This window comes from Mauremys mutica, chromosome 13 (assembly GCF_020497125.1).
Source record: "Mauremys mutica isolate MM-2020 ecotype Southern chromosome 13, ASM2049712v1, whole genome shotgun sequence".
Lineage (NCBI taxonomy): Eukaryota > Metazoa > Chordata > Testudines > Geoemydidae > Mauremys > Mauremys mutica.
In genome coordinates this window covers 4,626,163-4,645,664 of record NC_059084.1, presented here as the reverse complement: position 1 = coordinate 4,645,664, position 19,502 = coordinate 4,626,163, and the positions used below count along the sequence as shown (strand labels likewise).

At 53.1% G+C, this 19,502-nt stretch overlaps 1 protein-coding gene across 4 annotated transcripts in view; it reads left to right on the top strand.

Annotated features, from left to right (window-relative positions):
* Positions 1-539: 539 nt before the first annotated feature.
* Positions 540-19,502, top strand: part of SAMD10 (sterile alpha motif domain containing 10) — a 56,350-nt gene continuing 37,387 nt past the window's right edge. For 3 of the 4 annotated variants that reach the window (XM_044986167.1, XM_044986168.1, XM_044986170.1), the window contains exons 1-2: positions 15,297-15,923; positions 17,171-17,355. In XM_044986167.1, coding sequence (XP_044842102.1) covers positions 15,815-15,923; positions 17,171-17,355 — 294 coding nt within the window. In that variant the 5' untranslated portion in view covers positions 15,297-15,814. Of the gene's footprint in view, positions 1,598-15,296; positions 15,924-17,170; positions 17,356-19,502 lie in introns of those variants that run through there. The other variant, XM_044986169.1, reaches the window with a different exon arrangement.

Sequence of the window (19,502 nt, the reverse complement as noted above, 5' to 3'; positions counted from 1 at the left end):
TTATAACCAGTATTAATAAAAGCCATGTGCTGCAGTGTGTATCAAGGTGCTTTATCAGTATCACTGCTTCGCAGCTGAATGCAGACTGCTCAGGAAAACACAGTAAAAGCTAGGAACCTACATGCCAGAAATGCTCAGTCCTTGCTTCTGTTACAGAGGCCTTTGTGAAATATCCCCCCCGACGCTTGCAGGATTCCTTTGTTGCATAGATCAGTAGAAACTATTCACTCCTCATTGCACTTCATAGCACCTTGTCAAGGAGCTGCGCAAACTTCCAGGTATGTACATCCTGTAGGTCTTTTTGGATCTCGAGGGAGATAACAGAGGCTTTGTGCCGTGAAGAGAATGGATGGGAAGGGGGGTTAGTTTCCAGTAGCTCTGAGGATTAACTGCCAGTGTTTTGCCCGGCTATGCTATGCTACGCCATGCAGCGCAGCAGGATGATTGGTTTTCACGCACCCCCACCCCCCCGTGCTTGATGGGGTAGAAATATTTTGTTTGTATCTTCCCGTCTGCCTCTCTCGCAGTCATTTGGGCACGGCCCCCTGGCCAAGCGCTCCTTGACGGTTAACTGACCGGGCTTCCCTAATGATCTGCAAATTAGCGGGTGGCCTGGCAGACCAGCCCCTCGCACGACGCCCCCGCCAAGGTCCTGTCCTTCAAAGCGGCGCCTCCCAGCCCAGGTGAAACCGTGTGCGGAGGGGAAGTGGGCGTGTCTCGTCCCCGCTCCCGGGGAGTCACGCCTGGGAGCCCGGAGGATACCTGGGGCTCGGTGTGGCCGCTGGTGCCCTGAGGGGGTCGGCCGGAGAAGGCGGCGCACGAGAGGGGGCTAATCAGCTGGAAACGGAGCAGCTTTCCCTGGTCCGCCGGGATCGAGCGCCGAGCCAGGATGAAAGCAGCAGCCGCGGCGGCGGCACATGTGGCGGAGTGAAACCTACCAGCGCCCCGCAGGGCGAGCGAGGGAAGGGAGCGCACAGCCGCAGAGGAGATCCGCCAGACCACGGCACCGCACCCCGGCGGGCTGGGCGGACCCCGGCGCTCCGGCGGGAGGGAGACCCGGCCGGGCGGCCCCCTGACCTCTCCGGACCGGAGCCCGCGGACCCTGCAACCAGCTGTTGACGGACCGGCAAGCGCAGAGGGAGGGCGGCTGCCTGGGGACCGACCGGCTCCCGCCGCCAGGCTGCTCCCCGAGCCGGATCGGCCAAGCAGACGGGGCCGGGGGCGGCTGGGACATCGCCCTGGTGACCTTGCTGGCATGCGGGCGCCTGTGCATCCTCCCTCCAGCCAGCCGCGTCGGGGGGCTCTCAGCCCGGGGCCACACAGGCCAGGGGCTGGGCAGGCGGATCCATAGCCCCCGAAGTGGGACCCCCCCGGGGGCAGGGGAGAAGCGAGCGCCTGGCTGGATGCACACACGCCCCGAGGGAGGCGGCCGTGGCTGGACCCGGGGCAGCCGAGCCGGAGGAGCCGGGCTAGGTTCTCCTTCTCCCGCGAGGAGCCGGGCGCCTGATGTTCGCCGACCTCCGAGCCAAGCTCAGCCCCCCGCGAGGCCGAGATGGGGCTCTGAAAATGAGCTGCGGCGACCCGAAAGAGATGGAAGGTAAAGGGCGGGGGGGGGGGGGCGCTGGGGATGCTCTTGCTTTCTTCCCAAGCCACATGCTAGGGGCGGGAGCGGGCAGACCCCGGGCTGGCGCTGGCTCTGGCTCTGGCTCTCCGTGGGATGATGCACCAGGTGGAGGGAGGCTCGCGAGCTTTCAACCTGGGGTCCCCCCCGCTTCCTTTATCTGAGCCGCCAGAACTTGCAGGCATCGGCCCCGGTGCTGCAGAGCCCCCGCTGGGCGGGGTGTCTTGAGCCCCTTCCAGGCGCCCCTGGGTCTGCGAGGCGCGCTGGGGAGGCAGGATGAGACGGGGCGGGAGGTGGAGGCAGGTGGGCGCCTGGCCCGTGCGCTGAGCAGGGAAGTGAGTGCCAGGGAGGGGCTGCGGCTCGGCTCGGGGTGCCGGACCCCGCTTTGTTTGGGGCTGGACCCCTGGGGGCGAGGGGGGTCAGCTGGAGAAGCGCGTGTTCGCTGGAGCGATACGATCCCGGGAGGAGAGAGACCTCGGTCGCCTGGGGGTAGAAGGCCAAGGAGGCAATTGTCTCGCCTCGGTGCAGTGGGCTGGAAGGGCTCGCAGAGGAGAGCCCCAGGGGCCGGTTTCCACGCGCTGTAGGCTGGGGCTCCCCCCCGGCTCCGCTCTCACATCCAGGCGGGGCAGTTCCCAGGAGCCGCCCTACCCCCTGGTGCTAAAAGTTTGCCTCCCGTGAACGGCCCCAGGGGAATGTGGCAGCTTTAGCTAACATCTGCTCTCCTTTGTCTGGGCACGTCGGGCTGTTCCGAGTCAGGCTTGTCCAGGGCATCTTCCACCTTCTGCAACTCGCCCCGGCTGGCTGGGCATCCTTCAGACACTTCACCCCTCTGTGATGACACTTCCCTCCCTCCCAGGGTGTTGTGAAGCTAGAGGAATGTTTGTAAAGTGCTTTGACATCCCCAGATGAAAGGTCCCTGTAAGTGCCAGGTATTATTTAGGACTCCCCGCAGACCCAGCGGACAAAGGCTGCTCTTTCAAAAGACTTGGATGCAGAGTCTATAGATCGGCCCTCCCTAATGCAGCAGCCTAATCACTGACTTCAGGCAAGGAAGGAACAAGACCTCGGGGCGGAATCCTGACACATACTGAGCACTAGCAACTCCCATGGTCCTGAGCGCCTGGCCGCATGTGACCCTCGGTGACTAGATTTTCTGTAGCTTTGTTCTGGGTGGAATGAAACACCAATGTTCTATCTAATTGTCAGGGCCTTTGAAAGAGTATCTGTCCCAGACGTATACAGATACATTGTCACTCAAAACCAGCACATCCTGGTAGTGCCTATCTCCGCTTGGTGTGCCTGCAGCCTCGCCGGGTGCCTTCTAGTTCTGGCCTGGTGGGAAATCTTCTGAAATTTGCAGCTAATCAAGCGGCTCTATTTTAGCACTAACTTTCGGCTGGATTGCACTCGTGTCACTTACAGGAACAGGCCCGTTCTCGTTTGTCCCTGTCACTCCTTGCACCTCACCTGGCTCCTAGCTTTAATTTTCAAACCAAACCTCAGAATTCAGTGCAGGAAACAGGTGCAGTTTGTTTTCTTTGCTCTCTTCTACCAGCAGGGAAAGGCATTGGCCTGATCTCTCGATGTAAATTAATTTTAACATAACAAAATAATATTGACAATGTAACTATTCAATGAGCGCGCTTTAGAGGAAGACATTTTGGACTATTGGGATTGGCATAATCCAAGGTCCTGATACACCCTTAATGGGCCATAGTGTAACGTCATTGACAATAGAAATGAATTGGTTCATTGGTGTCAAGCCGCCCCTTTAAAGGCATGTCATTTCCCTGAAGCCAGTGGGGATCTCTGGATACAGCGGAGGGTAGGATATGAGCCATATGTTGCACTGAAGCTTGGGCTGGGGCAAGGCCATGTCATAATTCGGCGGGTCAATGATCCGATGTGTTATGAACCACTCGTCTCAGGGGAGCCACATCACTCACGCCCCGGTGCCCAGGAATCTCTCCCGGAGGGTCGAGTGGAACTCTCCATCCTTTACAGCATTCTAAGATCAGCTACGGGGAAAAGTAAAATAACACGAAGGCCAATTTATTTTGTGGTTCACATGGTCAAAGGCCAGGCAGGACTTCTGGTGACCCATTCCATGAGTGAACGATGTGATTTATTCACCGGTCCTAAGAAGCCCCAGAAGAACCTTAATTTGTTTTTTTTTCTTTTCCTGCTGCAAGCAATGAAGGAAATGCAATGAGCCTCTAGTTAATCTGAACCACAAATCCATCTTCTTGATTGCAGGCTAGTTTCTTGCACTATTAGGTGCTAAATGTCTCTTTACCATGGGGAAGTTGGAAATGCAGCAAAATGACAAACGGTTTTTGTTTGTCATAAAGCGCACTTCTCTAAGGCACTGTATGAAGCTTAGCATTTCTGCTACTGGGTATAATCGATTGTAGGTACTTATGTGAGCCCCGTCTCCATAGTATCTGTGCACATCACAGTCTTTACTCCTCACAGCACCCAATGAGATGAAAGTGCTATTATCCCCAGATGGGAAGTGAGGCACCAAGAGACTAGGTGATTTGGCCAGAGTCATAGAGGATGGTGTGGCCTAGCAGGAGCTGATCCCAAGTCTCCCATAGCCTGCCTAGCACGCTGACTACTGGACCCATCCTTCTTCTCTGAGGAAGTTCAAGATTTTGGGGCCCAGATTTCCCAGAATTGTGTGTGAAAGAGACGTTTGTGCACTCCTAACTTGCACATGCACGTATCACTGCACACAGCCGCAGTAACTGCACACAAAGTAGATGCAAAGGCCGTGCCTTTGTGTTTTGTATGTGTTTGAATTAGTTGCTTTGGGCTTTTTTTTTTTAAATAAGAGACTCTGAAATAAGTTTTATGGCCCCATACTTAGACCCCTTATTGACGTTTGTCCCAGTCTGTAAACCCCCGTGAAGTCTGGCACAGTTCAGAAGCATTGGCAATTGAGAGAGGAAACAGGTGCATCAAAGGGGCTATCTCTGGAGGTGAAGGGAAGATTGAAATAGCAGGAGTGTCGCAGGACAAGACTGAGGTGCACTGGGTATGGACTAGCAGGGCTGCAGTGCATGTAGGAATTATCTGCCTTTCTCTGGGTATTACCTCTTCCTTTTCATGAACGGCAAAGTCACTCTCACATTTTAAATGGAGCTTATTTTCCTGAGGCAAAATTCACCTCTCTAACTTGTGTGCTGACTTCTGCTTTTCTAGATCTGCATAGGGAGAGCTGGATCCCTACAGAGATCTGCCATTTTTATTTTGCACTGAAAAGGCACCTATTCCCATAGCATCTGAGTGCCTCTAATCTTTCAGATATTTATCCTCACAACAGCCCTGGGAGGTCAGGCAGACAAGGCCACTTTATAGCTGGGGACCTGAGGCTCAATGATTTATCCGACGTCACATAGGAAATCTGTGGCAGAGCAGGGAACTGAACCTGGGACTGTCCGGATACGTCTACATTGAATGAGACGCCTGTGGCTGGCCTGTGTCAGCTGACTGGGCTTTAGCTGCGGGGCTATAAAATTGCCGTATAGACATCTAGGCTCAGGCTGGAGCCTGGGCTCTGGGACTGCTCCCTTTGCAGGGTTCCAGAGGCCGGGCGCTAGCCCAAGCCTGGATGTCTACGTGCAATTTTATAGCCGAGCCCTGCAAGTCTGAGTCAGCAGATGTGGGCCAGCTGCAGGTGTTTCATTGCACTGTGGACGTATTCTTAGGTCCTAGGCTAGTTGTCTAACCACTGGGCAATCCTTCCTCTTTGCCAGGTGATGGTAATCTTGCTCCTAATTTGTATGCTTTTGATATGAATTTGGCTGCTTGAAATTTCTCTCTCAAGGGGTGGTTGGTAACTTCTGCAAGTGGGTTGGCAAAACTGACATCTCAAGTCTGTTCCAAGCAAATTGATAGCAGCAGGTAGCGATCAAACTGCATCCGATTCAAAACACTAGGCACTTCCTACCCTGAGACACTGCCACTGACTGTCTGTCTCATTCAGTGTTTTCAGGTCCTGGACTGAACAGTGGGATCTGTTGTGGAGGATTCAGAAATCATACATTTTCCTCTCCTCCCCTGCCCACTAGTAACTGTTGTTGCATTGAACTTGTGTAACATCTATTTTTCATCAAGACGTAGCTAGTGTTAAAAGTGACTGCGGGGGGGGGGGGATGTTGTCTAGTGATTAGACTGGAGAGGCCAGGTTAGAACTGGAATTCAGGCCTTCTGGGTAGAACTCGGTGAATTTTTTTTATTTTATTTTTTTTATTTTTTGGGGGGGAGAATAGTAAATTTACTGAAAAAGGCATTTTTCAGGTCACCAAAACTATTCATGAATTTGGATCACATTTGACAAATAGTTTCACGCAGGAAAAAAATAAGGAGGGGTTTTTTTTATTTGTCAAAAGTTCATTTTGAAATGAAACCTTTTGATTTTTCTTTTCAGTGTTTCACGTTGACTTTTTTGTTTCAAAACAGCATCTTGTTTCAATACTTAGCTAAATTAAAGAAAGAAAGAAAGAAAGAAAGAAAAAGAATGAGACACTCAGAAATGATCTGAAACCAAAACTTCACTTTGGGTTAAACAAAACATTTTGTTCAACCTGAAATGAATTTTTTCAGATTTTTTTGGTTCAGCCCCAAACTGAAAAATGAGTTATTTGCTCACCTCTAGCTGTTTAAGGGGAGTGAGCTCTATCCCACAGAGCACAGGACTGGAAGTCAGGAGGCGTCCTGGGTTCTATTCCCACTTCTGCTCCTGAATTGCTGTGAGACCCTATGAAAATTACTTAATCTTGCTGCCTCAGCTTCCCTCTTTGTATTTAGCTCCCAAAGGTGTTGCAATATTTAATTAATGTTAGTCAAGTGTTTTTTAATCTTTGGCTGGAAGCTGCTCTAGAAGTGCTAAGTATTATTATGATTACAAAAAGACAATAAATCAAAGAGAATAATTTACAAGTTTTTTTTATTGCCGAGTTTCATTGTAGGCAAATGATTGGTTGACTGACCCCAGCAGAGATGTTTTGAAATGGCAAGAACTCCATAAAGCGAGGAGAGATCCCTGCTCTGAGGTGAAGGAACAGATCATGAGTATTATTTTTTTAGGAAAGGAAGTGTGGTGGGAAACAGGTAGGCTTGGAAGAATCATCAACTTTCCATAGCTGAAGCCAAATAGCATTTTAAGAGGGGTAAGGCAGCAGAGTGAGATTGTATAGGAAGAATAGACCAGGTGAGGTAAGTGTAAAGTACATGTGGGTACGTGGAGATGCATAGGAGACAGGAACTCCTGAGCTGTCACTCCATCTCTGACAGGAACTCCCTGTGTCTATGGCCTTGGACACCTCATTTTATCTGTGAAGTGGAGATAATGATATTTGCCTGCCTTATGAGAGTGAGGGGGCAGGGGGAGGATCCTGGGTCTGTAGGTGGCCCCCAAAGCAGGGTATGTTGCCAGGCTGCAGAAGGCCCATACAGGGCAGGAGGACTCCCCCCGCACTGCCCCGTGCCATATGTGAGTGAAGAACTTGGCCTCTGACTGCTGCGGAGAAGGCTGCGGGCAGAGGGATTTGGGGTGAGAACGGGAGCAGCACAGGCGCAGCAAGTGATCTGGTGACTGGCCTGGATGTGGGGGAGCACAGGGGACATGGGTGTCCCATGGCATTGGGTTGGTGGAGGAGAAAGGTTATATCCCTTTGAACCCAGCTGAAGTCCCCAGGCTGAGGCTCCCTGGCAGGCTGTGTCTACACTACCGACTTCTGCTGGCATAGCTGTGTCGCTCAGTGGTGTGAAGAGGTTTGACACCCCCCCACCCCCACCGCAGGCCAGCAGAAACCCCTCTTGTAGACACAGTTATACTGGCAAAGCTCTGCTTCCAAGCTTGTTTCACTTGGGGATAGACGGATGGAATTAGCAATACCAGTAGAAGCATGGCTTGGCCGGTATAGCTGGGTCTACACTAGGAGCACTTTGCCGGTGCTGTATGCCTGTGTTCCCATCCCAGCAAAGCGCTCCGAGTATAGACGCAGCCTCAGGCTCTGCCCACGGGTCCAAGACTTGACCCGGTGCTTTGGGGATAGGAAATGCTCCATAAAGAGATGGGATGAGCTCCATTAATACAGGAGAGGGAGGCAGAAAGCTGAGAAGATTAAAGTGTCCTACCTTTTTCTCTCTGTGTGTTTCATACATGCCTGCTAAGTAAAGGAGCCAAAGTCTTGCAAGCAGTGAGTAAAAATGACGATTAATACTCGGTGTTTCTGTAGCGCCTTCCATCCCAGCCTCTCTCACTGCCCCGTTTGGACGAGCCTCTGCTCAGGGCTAGGAGGAGGAAATGCACCTTTGCTCTTTGCACACCTGGTCACTCCAGGTATGTCCCTGAGTGCAAGGACTGCTCCACTTTAGTGACTGCCACAGAGCTCGGCTCCTGGTGGCATTGTGCTGCAATGAGAAGGTCTCCCTCTGGGACAGTACGGTGCAGCTCTAAGACAATCCCCACTATAGGTGCTGGAATTAGGGGTGCTGCCGCACCCCCTGGCTTGAAGTGGTTTCCATCATGTACAGGGTTTACAGTTTGGTTCAATGACTCCAAGCACCCCCACTATACAAATTGTTCCAGCCCCCCTGCTCCCCGCCCACCCTGGGCTCCATGATGCCAGTACGCGGTGGCCTGAACCAGTGAGGCCATACCACGAGAGATGGGCGGAGGACAGAGATTCCGTCTCCAGGAGGATTTTGCGATTTCAGAATTCGATTTCATTCTGATTTGGAACAAACCCTACACATGTTAAAATTCTCCATGGAAGCAAAATTGCCAAAAGAGCTGCTTTGTGCGCAGATCTCTTTAACAACTGGAAACTAAGTGGTATTTGGAAAGGAAAAATTGAAATAATCAAACTCACCTCCTCCCCTTTTATTTTCCTCTGAATTAAATTTTGGTGAAATCCACATGATTTTAGCAAAGCCCTTCGATGGGGGAACTGCGTTTTTCTAATGGAAAACTGTTCCAGCCCAGCGTTACTGATTCAGCTCTACGCACAACATCCCAGGGGAGTAAAATGAAGAGTGTAACGTGGGGAAACGGAGGCACGGAGATGATCAGTGACTTACCCAGGCGCATTCAGCAAGTCTGGGATCGAGCCAAGAGCAGAACTTGGATCTCCTGTAGTTTAGCCCCGCGGCTAGTGTCGCTTTCCTAATTCTCAGATGAGTTCCGCTTTCCAAACAGCACAGGCAGCTGGTGACCACTGAACTGTGACATACAGAATTTCCACAGGCCCTTACCCTCAATTTTATTTGTCAATTTGCGTTTCCACTGGCAGCTTTGTCTCCACTGAGGAGCTGCTGAGTAGATGCACCGAACAAGGCTCCTTCCCCTCTTGGAGAATTTCACCTCCGCATATTCAAGCCCGTTGAAATCTCCACTTGACACAGGATTAGAAGGGGCGACAGGCAGATATTTAGGTCTAGTGGTAGCGGTTAAGCCCTTTTCAGAGTAGTTTACATTCTGCCCTTCTGTGTCACTCCCTGGCCATGTAAATGAAGGAGCTTAGCGAGGGGGCTGGGGGTGGGGGATAGAAGGGGGGATTATCTAAGGACAATGACATGGGGGGAGCTTTGGCTGTGCTGTCAGCAGGCGAGTGCTGTGTATAAAGAATGCCAGGGTCTTAATCCTCCTCTCTGCATTGCTGATTGGCTGGGGCGCTGCCCAGTTTGCAGAACAAGCAGAGGGTCCTGAGTGCTGCATATTGGCAGGAGGGCTGAAGCGCTGATCAGCAGGAGTCAGTCAGGTATGGCAGAGGTCTGAGGGCAGAAGGGACTCCCCCAGCGCTGGCTCATTCTCATTCGTTCATCCTCTTCTGAGGCTGCAGCCAGGGCGACCATCCCTCTCCCACGGCTCCAAAATGCAGTGCAAGCCGGGAAGGCTGGGTCTGGCGAACCCCTGCGGTGCAAGGGCCCAGTTCCCTGTTGGTGTAAAAAGGCTGGTGCTCCATTGAAGTCAGTGGAGCTCTGCTGACTTGCACCGGCAGCGAGATGTGTCTGAGAACAGGAAGGGATGGGGTCATGCCTCTTTGTGTTTGTGTGGAGGTGGGCAGAGGCGTTTCTGCAAACACTGGCTCTGGAGAAGTGGGCCCGGGGCAGCCTAAGCAAAGGGAGTTATAGCCAGTGCAGAAGGAGACAAAGGCCTGGCTGATTTTTGAATTCGTTCCTGTAGGGTCATCGTAGGAGGAAATCGGTTGATGCTTTTGGTTTTGTGGCTCTGCTGTCGAGCATTCATCTGTGCGGATTTATCACTGTATTTACTGTAGAGTATGAGAGTCATGGATCAGGGCCCCACTGGGCTTGGCCTCGGTACTTGACTGTGCAAAGACAGGAAATCTTTTCCATTGCCGCCAGTGTGACCCGGTACAGTGGGGTCCTGAAAGGACAAGCTAGGGCTGGCTCAGCTGCTGGTCCTTTCTAGGACTTGCTGACCTGCTTGTACCTGGAGCCCTCATGCTCTAGAAAGAATGGGCTCCGGCCCCCGCTGAGCGGCCCCTTGACTTCTGCTCCTGGGCTGCAGAACTAAGTGCTGTTGAGTAACCAGAGAGTTGAAACCCGAGGGCTGGTTGGGAGAAGGGAGCAGAAGGTTTCTAAAGAACTGCCTCCGAGCTCTGGGATAATGCAACGGCTGCCTCTCTCCATCGGAGCATGAACCCGTCGGGGCGCTTCGTACACTGCCTTTATTCGGAGCGCTTTCATTTTTTGCCTTTCTCCCATCTGCTGCCTGCTCTCTGACACTGTTGGCTCGTCTCAGACCAGGTTTGAATACAGCAACCTGAGCTCCTGTGCAAGCCTCAGATACTGTGGGGATGGATGCAGGATAATGACCGTTGGAAACAGGTCCCTGTCTTTCAGCTTCAGGCCAGGACCCCTAAAGGGGTTCTTTAACATAGCAGGACCCCTGCTCCCCTGCGTACCCCTTCTGTACTACATGCCACACTAAATGCAAGTATTATGGGGGGAGGGATAGCTCAGTGGTTTGAGCATTGGCCTGCTTAAACCCAGGGTTGTCAGTTCAATCCTTGAGGGGGCCACTTAGGGAAGTGAGGTAAAAATCTGTCTGGGGATTGGTCCTGCTTTGAGCAGGGGGTTGGACTAGATGTCCTCCTGAGGTCCCTTATAACCCTGATATTCTATGATTATGAGAAGGGATGCTAGTCCTGCTGTGGTGAAAGCTGAAGCCAGCTTCTCCTTACACACCCAATTTTATATATGTAAATAACACACACATTGTGGGTATGTATGTGAATGTCATTACACAGTACATGACCGAAACTGGAGGCATCCTGCAGTGGAGCTGTCTATCTTCAACAGCCTCAGGGTAACAGCAGGACCAGCTGCTAGCTAATAATGGGCTCTTTAATCTAGCTGCGAAAGGTCTAACACAATCCAATGCCTGGAAGTTGAAGCTAGACAAATTCAGACTGGAAATGAGGCGTACATTTTTAATGGTGAGAGTAATTAACCACAGGAGCAATATACAGAGAGGGTCCTGGTGGATTCTCAATCACTGACCATTTTTAAATCGAGATTGGATGTTTATCCAAAGGATCTGCTCTAGGAATTATTTGGGGGAAGTTCTCTGGCCTGTGTTATGCAGGAGGTCAGACCAGATGGTCAGCATGCTCCCTTCTGCCCTTGGAATCCATGAATTACAGTCCCATCAGCAGAGGAGGTAAGCAGCCAAACATGGCATGGCTTTAGAATCTAATATCCCCCTAATGAGGGACCATAAAGACAAATGATTCTAGACCAAGCAATCCATCCATAGGTGCATCATGTCTATTATATAATACTTTTGTTTTAAAAGGGGAAAACCCCAAAACACTTGTCAATTAGCTCTTGGGTTTCTGAGGGCGGCTGGTAACCTCTATCACCCTGGCTTGGAATGTTCAGCCATCAATGGGGCTTTTACTTCTGTGACGGCCATCTTATAATGCTTAATAACTGGTGGATGAAGTCAGCATTTACATCTCTGCTCTTCTTCGAGAAAAGGTCCCCTCCCATCTGTGATGTCCAAGTCACATTACACAGCACTGGCATCAGAATGATGAAATAGCCCTTTCCGTCTGAACCTCTGCACTTCTTCACAACAGTCCTGTTGGCTTCTCATTGTTCCCAGTTACTGATGCCTTTGGTATTTACCTGTGACTGGCTTCTCCAGCAGGCCCCTCTTTGCAGTGGGGTGGCCTCTGTTGCTAGGCCCTTGCACTGATTTGACTTCGCTCTCTATCTAAGTACCTACACGGCCTCCGAGCACCAGGTTTCACTATGCAGTTGCATTTGCATGAAAGACTCCACTCCATTTGTTCTATTAACAGAAGAAGTAATCACAAGCGAATTGTTGCAGTGGTTTACCGAGCAATAATTCCATATCCTCTCACGATCCAGGGCATCATCGGAACCTTCATGAAGAGCAGATACATTCAGCAAGCCCATTCTTAGATCAGGCCAGTTTCCCATTCCATTTTCCCTTATTCTCTTAGCTGGCTTATGTTGTAATTAATTGACGAGGGCTCTTCTCTATTTCTGAAAATTAATGAAAGGAGGATATTCCCTTTCAGAGATCCATAGTCCTTTCAAGCTGTTCGGTCATTTAGTTCCTCCCTTGGGGACCAGTGTAAGATTGCTTTCCACAGTATGTTCCCTAAAGGTTCCTAAGTCAGATTAAAATGTCTCAGACAATGGCATTTCCACCTCATCCCTTAGGAGACCATTTCACAGCCTAATCACTCTCACTCTTAGGAAATGTTTGATATTTCTCTCTGCTGAATGTGATCCCATTACTCCTCGTTCTACTCCTTGGATAGGTTTAGTTCTGTACAACGTATCATTTGAGTGAGTGGCATTTTCTTAGACTTCAGTTTCCTGTTGCACAAGGGTTGATTTTTCTTTTCAAGTTAGGGATCCTATAGATATTAGCGCCCAATGGAGTGATGGTTTTCTGGAACCCTTTCATTCCTACAGTGCATCAGGTATCCTTGGAAAGGAGCTTGCCTTTGTGTGGCTTCAGATTGTTCATTGTAGTCTAAACAGTGAGATCTTAGTCCAGGGGTGGGCAAATGACGTCCCACAGGCCACATCCGGCCCACGGGACCATCCTGCCCGGCCCCCGACCTCTTGGCCTGGGAGGCCAGCCCCCGGCCCCTCCCCTGCAGCCTCAGCTCGCTCGCTCTGCTGCGGGCACAATGCTCTGGGCGGTGGGGCTGTGAGCTTCTGGGGCAGCGCAGCTGCAGAGCCCAGCCTGACCCGGTCTCTGTGCTGCGTGGTGGTGGCAGCGGCGTGGCTGGCTCCAGTCGGGCGGCGCGGCTCTAGCGCTGCCAGCCACCGGTGCTCCAGGCAGCACAGTAAGGGGGCAGGGGAGTTGGATAGAGGGCAGAGGAGTTCAGGGTGGTGGTCAGGGGGTGTGGATGGTGGTCAGGGGGAAGAAAAGGGGGGTTGAATGGGGATAGGGGTCCTGGGGGGCAGTCAGGAAGGAGGGGGGTTGGATGGCGCAGCAGGGGGAAGTCAGAGGACAGGGAGAAGGGGTGGTTGGATGGGACAGAGGTCCCAGGGGGGCCGTCAGGAATGAGAGGAGGGGTTGGATGGGGCAGCGGGGGTCCAGGGGACAGGGAGCGGGGTGGGGTGTGGATGGGGCAGGGGTCCCAGAGGGGCTGTCAGGAAACGGGGGATGGGTCAGCAGTCCTGGGGGGAGAGCAGATAGGAGGTGGAGACCAGCCCTCAACCCACTCCCCTAACTAGCCCTCCATACAATTTACAAAACCCGATGCGGCCCTCAGGCCAAAAAGTTTGCCCGCCCCTGTCTTAGTCCCTGCTTTGTGGGATCCACATGGCTTATGCCAAGCCTCCCGCCTTTTATCTAGAGTAGACGAGTGTGTGACTCTTGTACTGACGCTTCATTCTTACAGAAGGATTCATTTTCTTTCCCCACAAAGGAAAATTTTACATTTTAATTGGAACAAATGGAATAGCCCAAGCTTCTGAGCAACCGAACGGTCAATACCGAATGAGCACAGTTACTTTCCTTTCTCACCATGGGCGTGCATGTGCAGATGCTGGCATGCTCGCACATACATGTGGTTATTCACCCACACATGCAAATACACCTTTGTGTGCATGTACTCACATTACCAGTGCATGCACACACACGTGCACATGTGCCGGATGTGAATTCACACCTGCGTGTGCCCACATATCTGTTCAAAGTTCACATGTGTGCATGTACTCAGAGCTGTGTAAGTGATCACACATTCACAGACACACAGGCATTTCTGTAAATGCTCTGATTGGTGTCTCATAAGGATTTGGAAGAGGAAATGGGCAGGGTCTGCTGGGCTCCATTATAATCTCAAGAAATCTCCTTTACCCCTGAATTGTTTGGGGATAGGAGGGAGTGGATGGAATTTTACCAAAGAACTCCATGGGATGGATTGACCACTCCGTTACACCAGTCCGACTCTATGGAGGCAATGGGCCAGATACTCAGCTCACATAAACTGGCAAAATGTAGCTCCTTTGAAGTCAGCGGAACTACCCCAATTTACAGCATTTGAGGACCAACCCAGTGAATACACACTTGCATAAAACTGGTGTAGCAAACTGGTGACTCAGACCCTTTGTGACTCGCTGGCTGGAAAATTGGTGGCAAAGCAAGCTTTGCTGGTGCTAGCACTGTGTGGGCAAACATCTCAGGCTGCTCTGTTCATTTCATCAGAGCAAGCCGGCGTAAGCAATTGTGGTTGCGGGCTGTTCGCTTCTCTTTAAAGAGAAAATAAGGGAATGGTGGGGGCAGGAAGACATTTAAACAGCATTCAGGGTATGACCCAGCCTGGCAATGGAAAGTCCTAGCTGATGCTGCATTTTTCATTCCCATCCCGAGTCTCCTGGCATTGTGAACAAGAGCACGAGTTAGGGGCTGAGCCAAGAAGAAGAGGAATGTTTTCACTTGTATAGCACCGTTGGCCAAGAATTTCAAAGTGTCTCAACTGAGGAATCACCTCTCTGGCTGCTGAAATGCAGCCAGCCTCCTCGGAGGTAGCACGCACACTGAAATGTTGCACAACAGCTTAGGGCAGAGGGTACAGAAGAATCCGGTCGTCACTGGAAATTGCAGCGGGGGAGGGGGGGTGTTTCAGGGAAGTAGAATATAAAAATCCATGTTTGCATTTGGCCAAAGGATCATGCTTTATGTCCCTGCTCCTAACAACCAGTGCCATGGGATCACGAGAGACCATGCGGAGTCACTCGGGCCCAGCCCGAAGGCTGTGCCTTTGCAGCTTGTAGTGCGACCTTCTGCTATTGTAATATCTATGCTACAGGCAAATCCGCCATGCACCCAGAGTCGGGGTACGGGCAGTCCCATGCATGAGCACCCACAGACGAAACGCCCCTAAAGCCCATACACGGGTACCCAGAGCCAGCGCACTCTCAGACCACGCCTGCCCTTCCTTCAGCCCACGGGGCTTCGGCCTGCTGCTCACAGCCTTTCGCTGGCTCAGCAGCGATGAGAAGCTTGAGGCCTCCCATCATGACACAGTTACCGAAATCTCTGCACGGGTTCCTCCATCAGGTGTTTTCCTTTGAAGGAAAACTGGGCTGGGCTGTGGGAAGGGAGGGGCTGGGGGGGCTGGCATCAAGTGGCTGGGGCCGGGGGGGTTAGCAGCAGGACTGGGGTAGGGCTGGGAGTGCCCACAGCGCAGACCCACTGCTACTCAGGTCGCAGAATCTGTTGCCATGGTAACAGCAGCCATCTGAACAGACAGGATGGTTTCACAGGCGCGAGGTGGCAAGAGGCAGCACCCCCAGCCCTCGCGATCCTCCAGCAGCCAGCCAGCCAACACAGGCCCGTCCTGCTCTACCCACTGGCCCCCCAGCCCTCCTCAAGTCCGGCTCTGGGAACGGCCGGTAACAAGGGCCTGGTCATAGCACTGAGTTATATAGACCCTGGGTTATACAGACCCTGTCTGGCAGATTCGGGAGCAGAGGTGTACGGCTCTTACACACACACACACACACACACACACACACACACACACACACACACCCCTCTCTTCCTGTCCTCCTATTTTTACTTCCCGCCCCTCTGAACTGGAGCGTGGTTTCCACGGATCACGCGGCCCCTGGGATGTTGCCTCCTCAGCAATTTTGGTGCTGAAATACCCTTGGGAAATGCACCAGGATTGCCCAGCGACGGTCCGAGACGCTGCTCCTGCCCCCTTGCGAGCCCTGGCGTGCGGGCTCCTCACTGCAGAGCTCTCTGGCGTTTCGTCAGGGGAAGGTACGTCTTTGCTGGCAGTGCCCGGACTGGAGAAGTTTTAGGGGATCCATACGGCAAAAAGGCACTCCGTCCCCTCCCCCCACACAGGAGAGCGGCATGTGTGGGGCAGGCCAGGCCAGGCCAGCCTAAAGCTCAACCACGGCTGGAGGGTCCCGTCACACTCAGAGCTCCACACTGCACCTCCCCCTAGGACTGGCAAGGGGGGCAGCTCTTTGCTCAACCTCCTCTTTGCTTCCTCCACCCCCCAGCACAGCATGGGGCCCCGCAGGCCAGAAGGCCAGTGCCAATGAGTTTAAGGCGCTGTAGCCTCTAAAGGGTTAACGGGTCCTAGCTGGTCACATGGCTGCTTGGGGCAAACTCCCCTCCAATAAGCCTTAATTTGTTGGGACACTCAATGTAATGGTCTTGCCTGTGTGTGGCGGTTTCAGGCCCAGGGGACCCAGTTAGCCAGCCCTGGGCTCGGGGGAGCGCTACGTTAAAGCCTCCAGAATTGGCGCCGATGCAGCACCTGCGTCCAAAGCGAGCGCAGCTGAGCGAGGGGCTTAGCAGCCCACGTGCCTGGGGATGCCCCTGGTACGCAGCTCCATAGCCAGCCCATTTCCTAACGGAGCTGGGATTTGTGGTGGGAGCTCCTGCAGCCCGTGTGCACGGTTCCTTATGAGTGGCTGTGGCCCCATTGGGTGTTGTTGTGCATTTAAGTGCCTGCAGCCTTGTCTGCTGGCAGCCAAAGCTGGTCGCTAGGAACTGGGGCTGATTTACTGTTCCTTCAGAAGAGCTGGGCTTGCTAACATGCTGCAGCTGCTCCCTATGCAGCCCACAGACAAAGCTTCCTTCCTTTAGAACAGCCTCACCTGCTTCTTATTGGAAAATAACCCCTGTCCTCCCTGCAAGCCCTTCTCCTGGCCACAAGCGCTGCCATAGCAACAGCCCTCTCCTGCATGAGTGCTCAATGGAGTTTTGCATCTGGGACTTGTAGAACAGACTTCTGCCACCGCAGCGAAGAGCAGGTAGCAGTAGTAGGCTGTTCTCTACTGGAGGGGAAAGCAACACAGGCTTTGCCAATGTGGTGCACTTCCACATCCTTCCCAGCTCCTTTGGCCTCAGGGGCAGAGAAGAAGACTGGAGGATGTGGACTCGGTCCTGTCTCTTGAGCAGCAGCGCATAGTGCAATCTGGGCAGCTATGGGAGGACACTGGTGCATGGGGTATGTTTGTTGTCTTTCTGATCTAAATCGTTCTCCTCCCCAGCCGCTGCCACGCACTTCAGCTTCTGCCGGAACCTCCTGGAGCACACGGTATCGGCCGAAAACCTCAACTACCGTCTGCAGCGGAACACAGGCAGCAGCCTCACCTGGCATGACGGGCGGAGTCAGAGGTCAGCAGGTGGCAGGACCGTCAAGCTCCTACAGCAGCCGGGAACCGAAGGCTCACAGGTACCAGCCTGTCACGAGTGCACGTCCCTCGCCTCTTAGGGGACGTTAGCCGTCTATGTGCACTGTTGAATGGCCCTTTGGGATAGAGGGGGCCATTCCAGCACATTTCCAGCATGCTCTCCCCTAATCCCCACCTCCGGCCAGTGCATGAGGTGTCACAGTCCTAGGCTCTGGCTTGCTCTGATCTCCAAGCTCGCGCTCCTTTTGCCTGCCTAGCAGGGAAAGAGAAGGTCTGTTCTCCCAGTCTGGTCCTGTAATGTGCTGAGCACCCTGCCAACCCATTGGGGGAGTGTCTCTCCCGCGGAGCTCAGGACCTCGCAAGAGCAGGCCCTTGATTTTGCTTTACGTTCTCATGACGAGTTCATAACCTGCAGAATTTAAGAGCTGATTATTTAACGGGGACTTTAAAGAAACCCACCGTTTGGAAGGAGCAGAGGTGGGGAGTGGGACTTGCCTCTCCCTGTCCCACCGCAAGCATTGTTAATTCTCTTTTTTGCAGGGCTTTGAAGCTGAAAAGAGAAGTGGGACTTTTATTAGGCAGGCTCAGGGCTGCCCAGAGGGGGGGCAAGAGGGGCAATTTGCCCTGGGCCCCGCAGGGGCCCCCATGAGAGTTTTTCGGGGCCCCTGGAGCGGGGTCCTTCACTTGCTCCGGGGGCCCCGGAGCACTCTCCCGGGGCCCAGCCCCCGGAGCTTCTTCCGCTCCAGGTCATTGTCAGCAATTCAGCGGTGGGGGGTCCTTCTGAATCCTCTGGGCGGCCCTGGGCAGGCTGCACCTGCCGCTGGGGTTCAGTGGCCCGTGGGTGCATCAGCAGCGTGCATGCTGGTGTCCTGCACTGAGCAGGCCTGGGGACCTGGAGTGGACATGGGCTCTGTGTTGTACAGACCGTGCTGCAGCGTCCCCTTAGCACGGGCGGCTCCAGGCCCCAGCACGCCAAGCGCGTCCTTGGGGCGGCAAGCCGCGGGGGGGCGCTTTGCCGGCGCCGCGAGGGCGGCAGGCAGGCTGCCTCCGGCGGTTTGCCTGCGGAGAGTCCGCTGGTCCCGCGGCTTTGGCGGACCTCCCGCAGGCACGACTGGAGGCAGCCTGCCTGCCGTGCTTGGGGCGGCAAAATGCCTAGAGCCGCCCCTGCCCCTTAGGGAATGTTGATAGTGCAATTGGAGGTGTGATTGCAGCTCAGGTAGACGTACCCAGCCTAGCTTCTGTCTAACTAGCCTGGATAAAATAGCAGTGAAGACAGCCGCACGAGCTAGGAATGCAAATATGTACCCAGGCTTCCAGGCCGGCTTGTACGGCCTATGCTGCCGTGTCTTCACTGCTGTTAGTACCCAGGCGAACTAGATTAAAGAGCTGCAATCACACACCTCCAACTGCATTGTAGACTGACGCTAAAGCTTACTTGATGCATGGCATTCAGTACCTGCCTGAGCTCCAGAGTCTGGACCAAACTCCCCCACAGTCCAGGGGTTTGGTTCTGGCCCCATCTCTGCAGTGACTGCCCCGGCGTTCTTTCTCCACAAAGCTGCCATGTGGCGGCCTACTGCATTTTGCTCCAGCCAGGACTGGGGGAGCATTGCAAAAGGCCTCACCAGTGTCCTGAGTGGCCTGTTGTGGAAGGAAGTCGGCAGGTGGACCCACAGGGGCACTGTATTCGTTATTACTAGCTATTAACGATAAGGGACTAGTCAGTGCTGCCTCATCACTGGAGTGTTTCCATGGAGGGAGGCAAAAGGTGCTGACACCAGCAATTCAGCATCATCAGGTCTTTCATTTCCAGTACAAACTCCTGTCATCAGAGGCTGAGTTAAGGGTGCCAGAAGCATTTTGCTTTGTGTCTCCAGCTCAGCGTCACTGTGTGCAAAGAGAGGACCGTGTCTCTCTGTGCTGAATGTCTCGGCCTCTGATTTAATTCTGCAGCATTAGAAACCAGCCCCACCAGCTACAACCGGGCTGTAACTTCCTTTGGTGCTTGAGGAGCACTGACGACCTGGGGAGCCTTGCCATTGACTTTGACTCAGACCCTAAGACACTATGCAGTACGCACGTCTGGCTTTAAACTTGCAATATCTCGTTCCAGCTGCGTGTTCATCCTGCCTCCTCCTGGCCAGGATGCAGCTGACGTTTAATGTCCTTTCCCCAGTGCTCAGTCCAC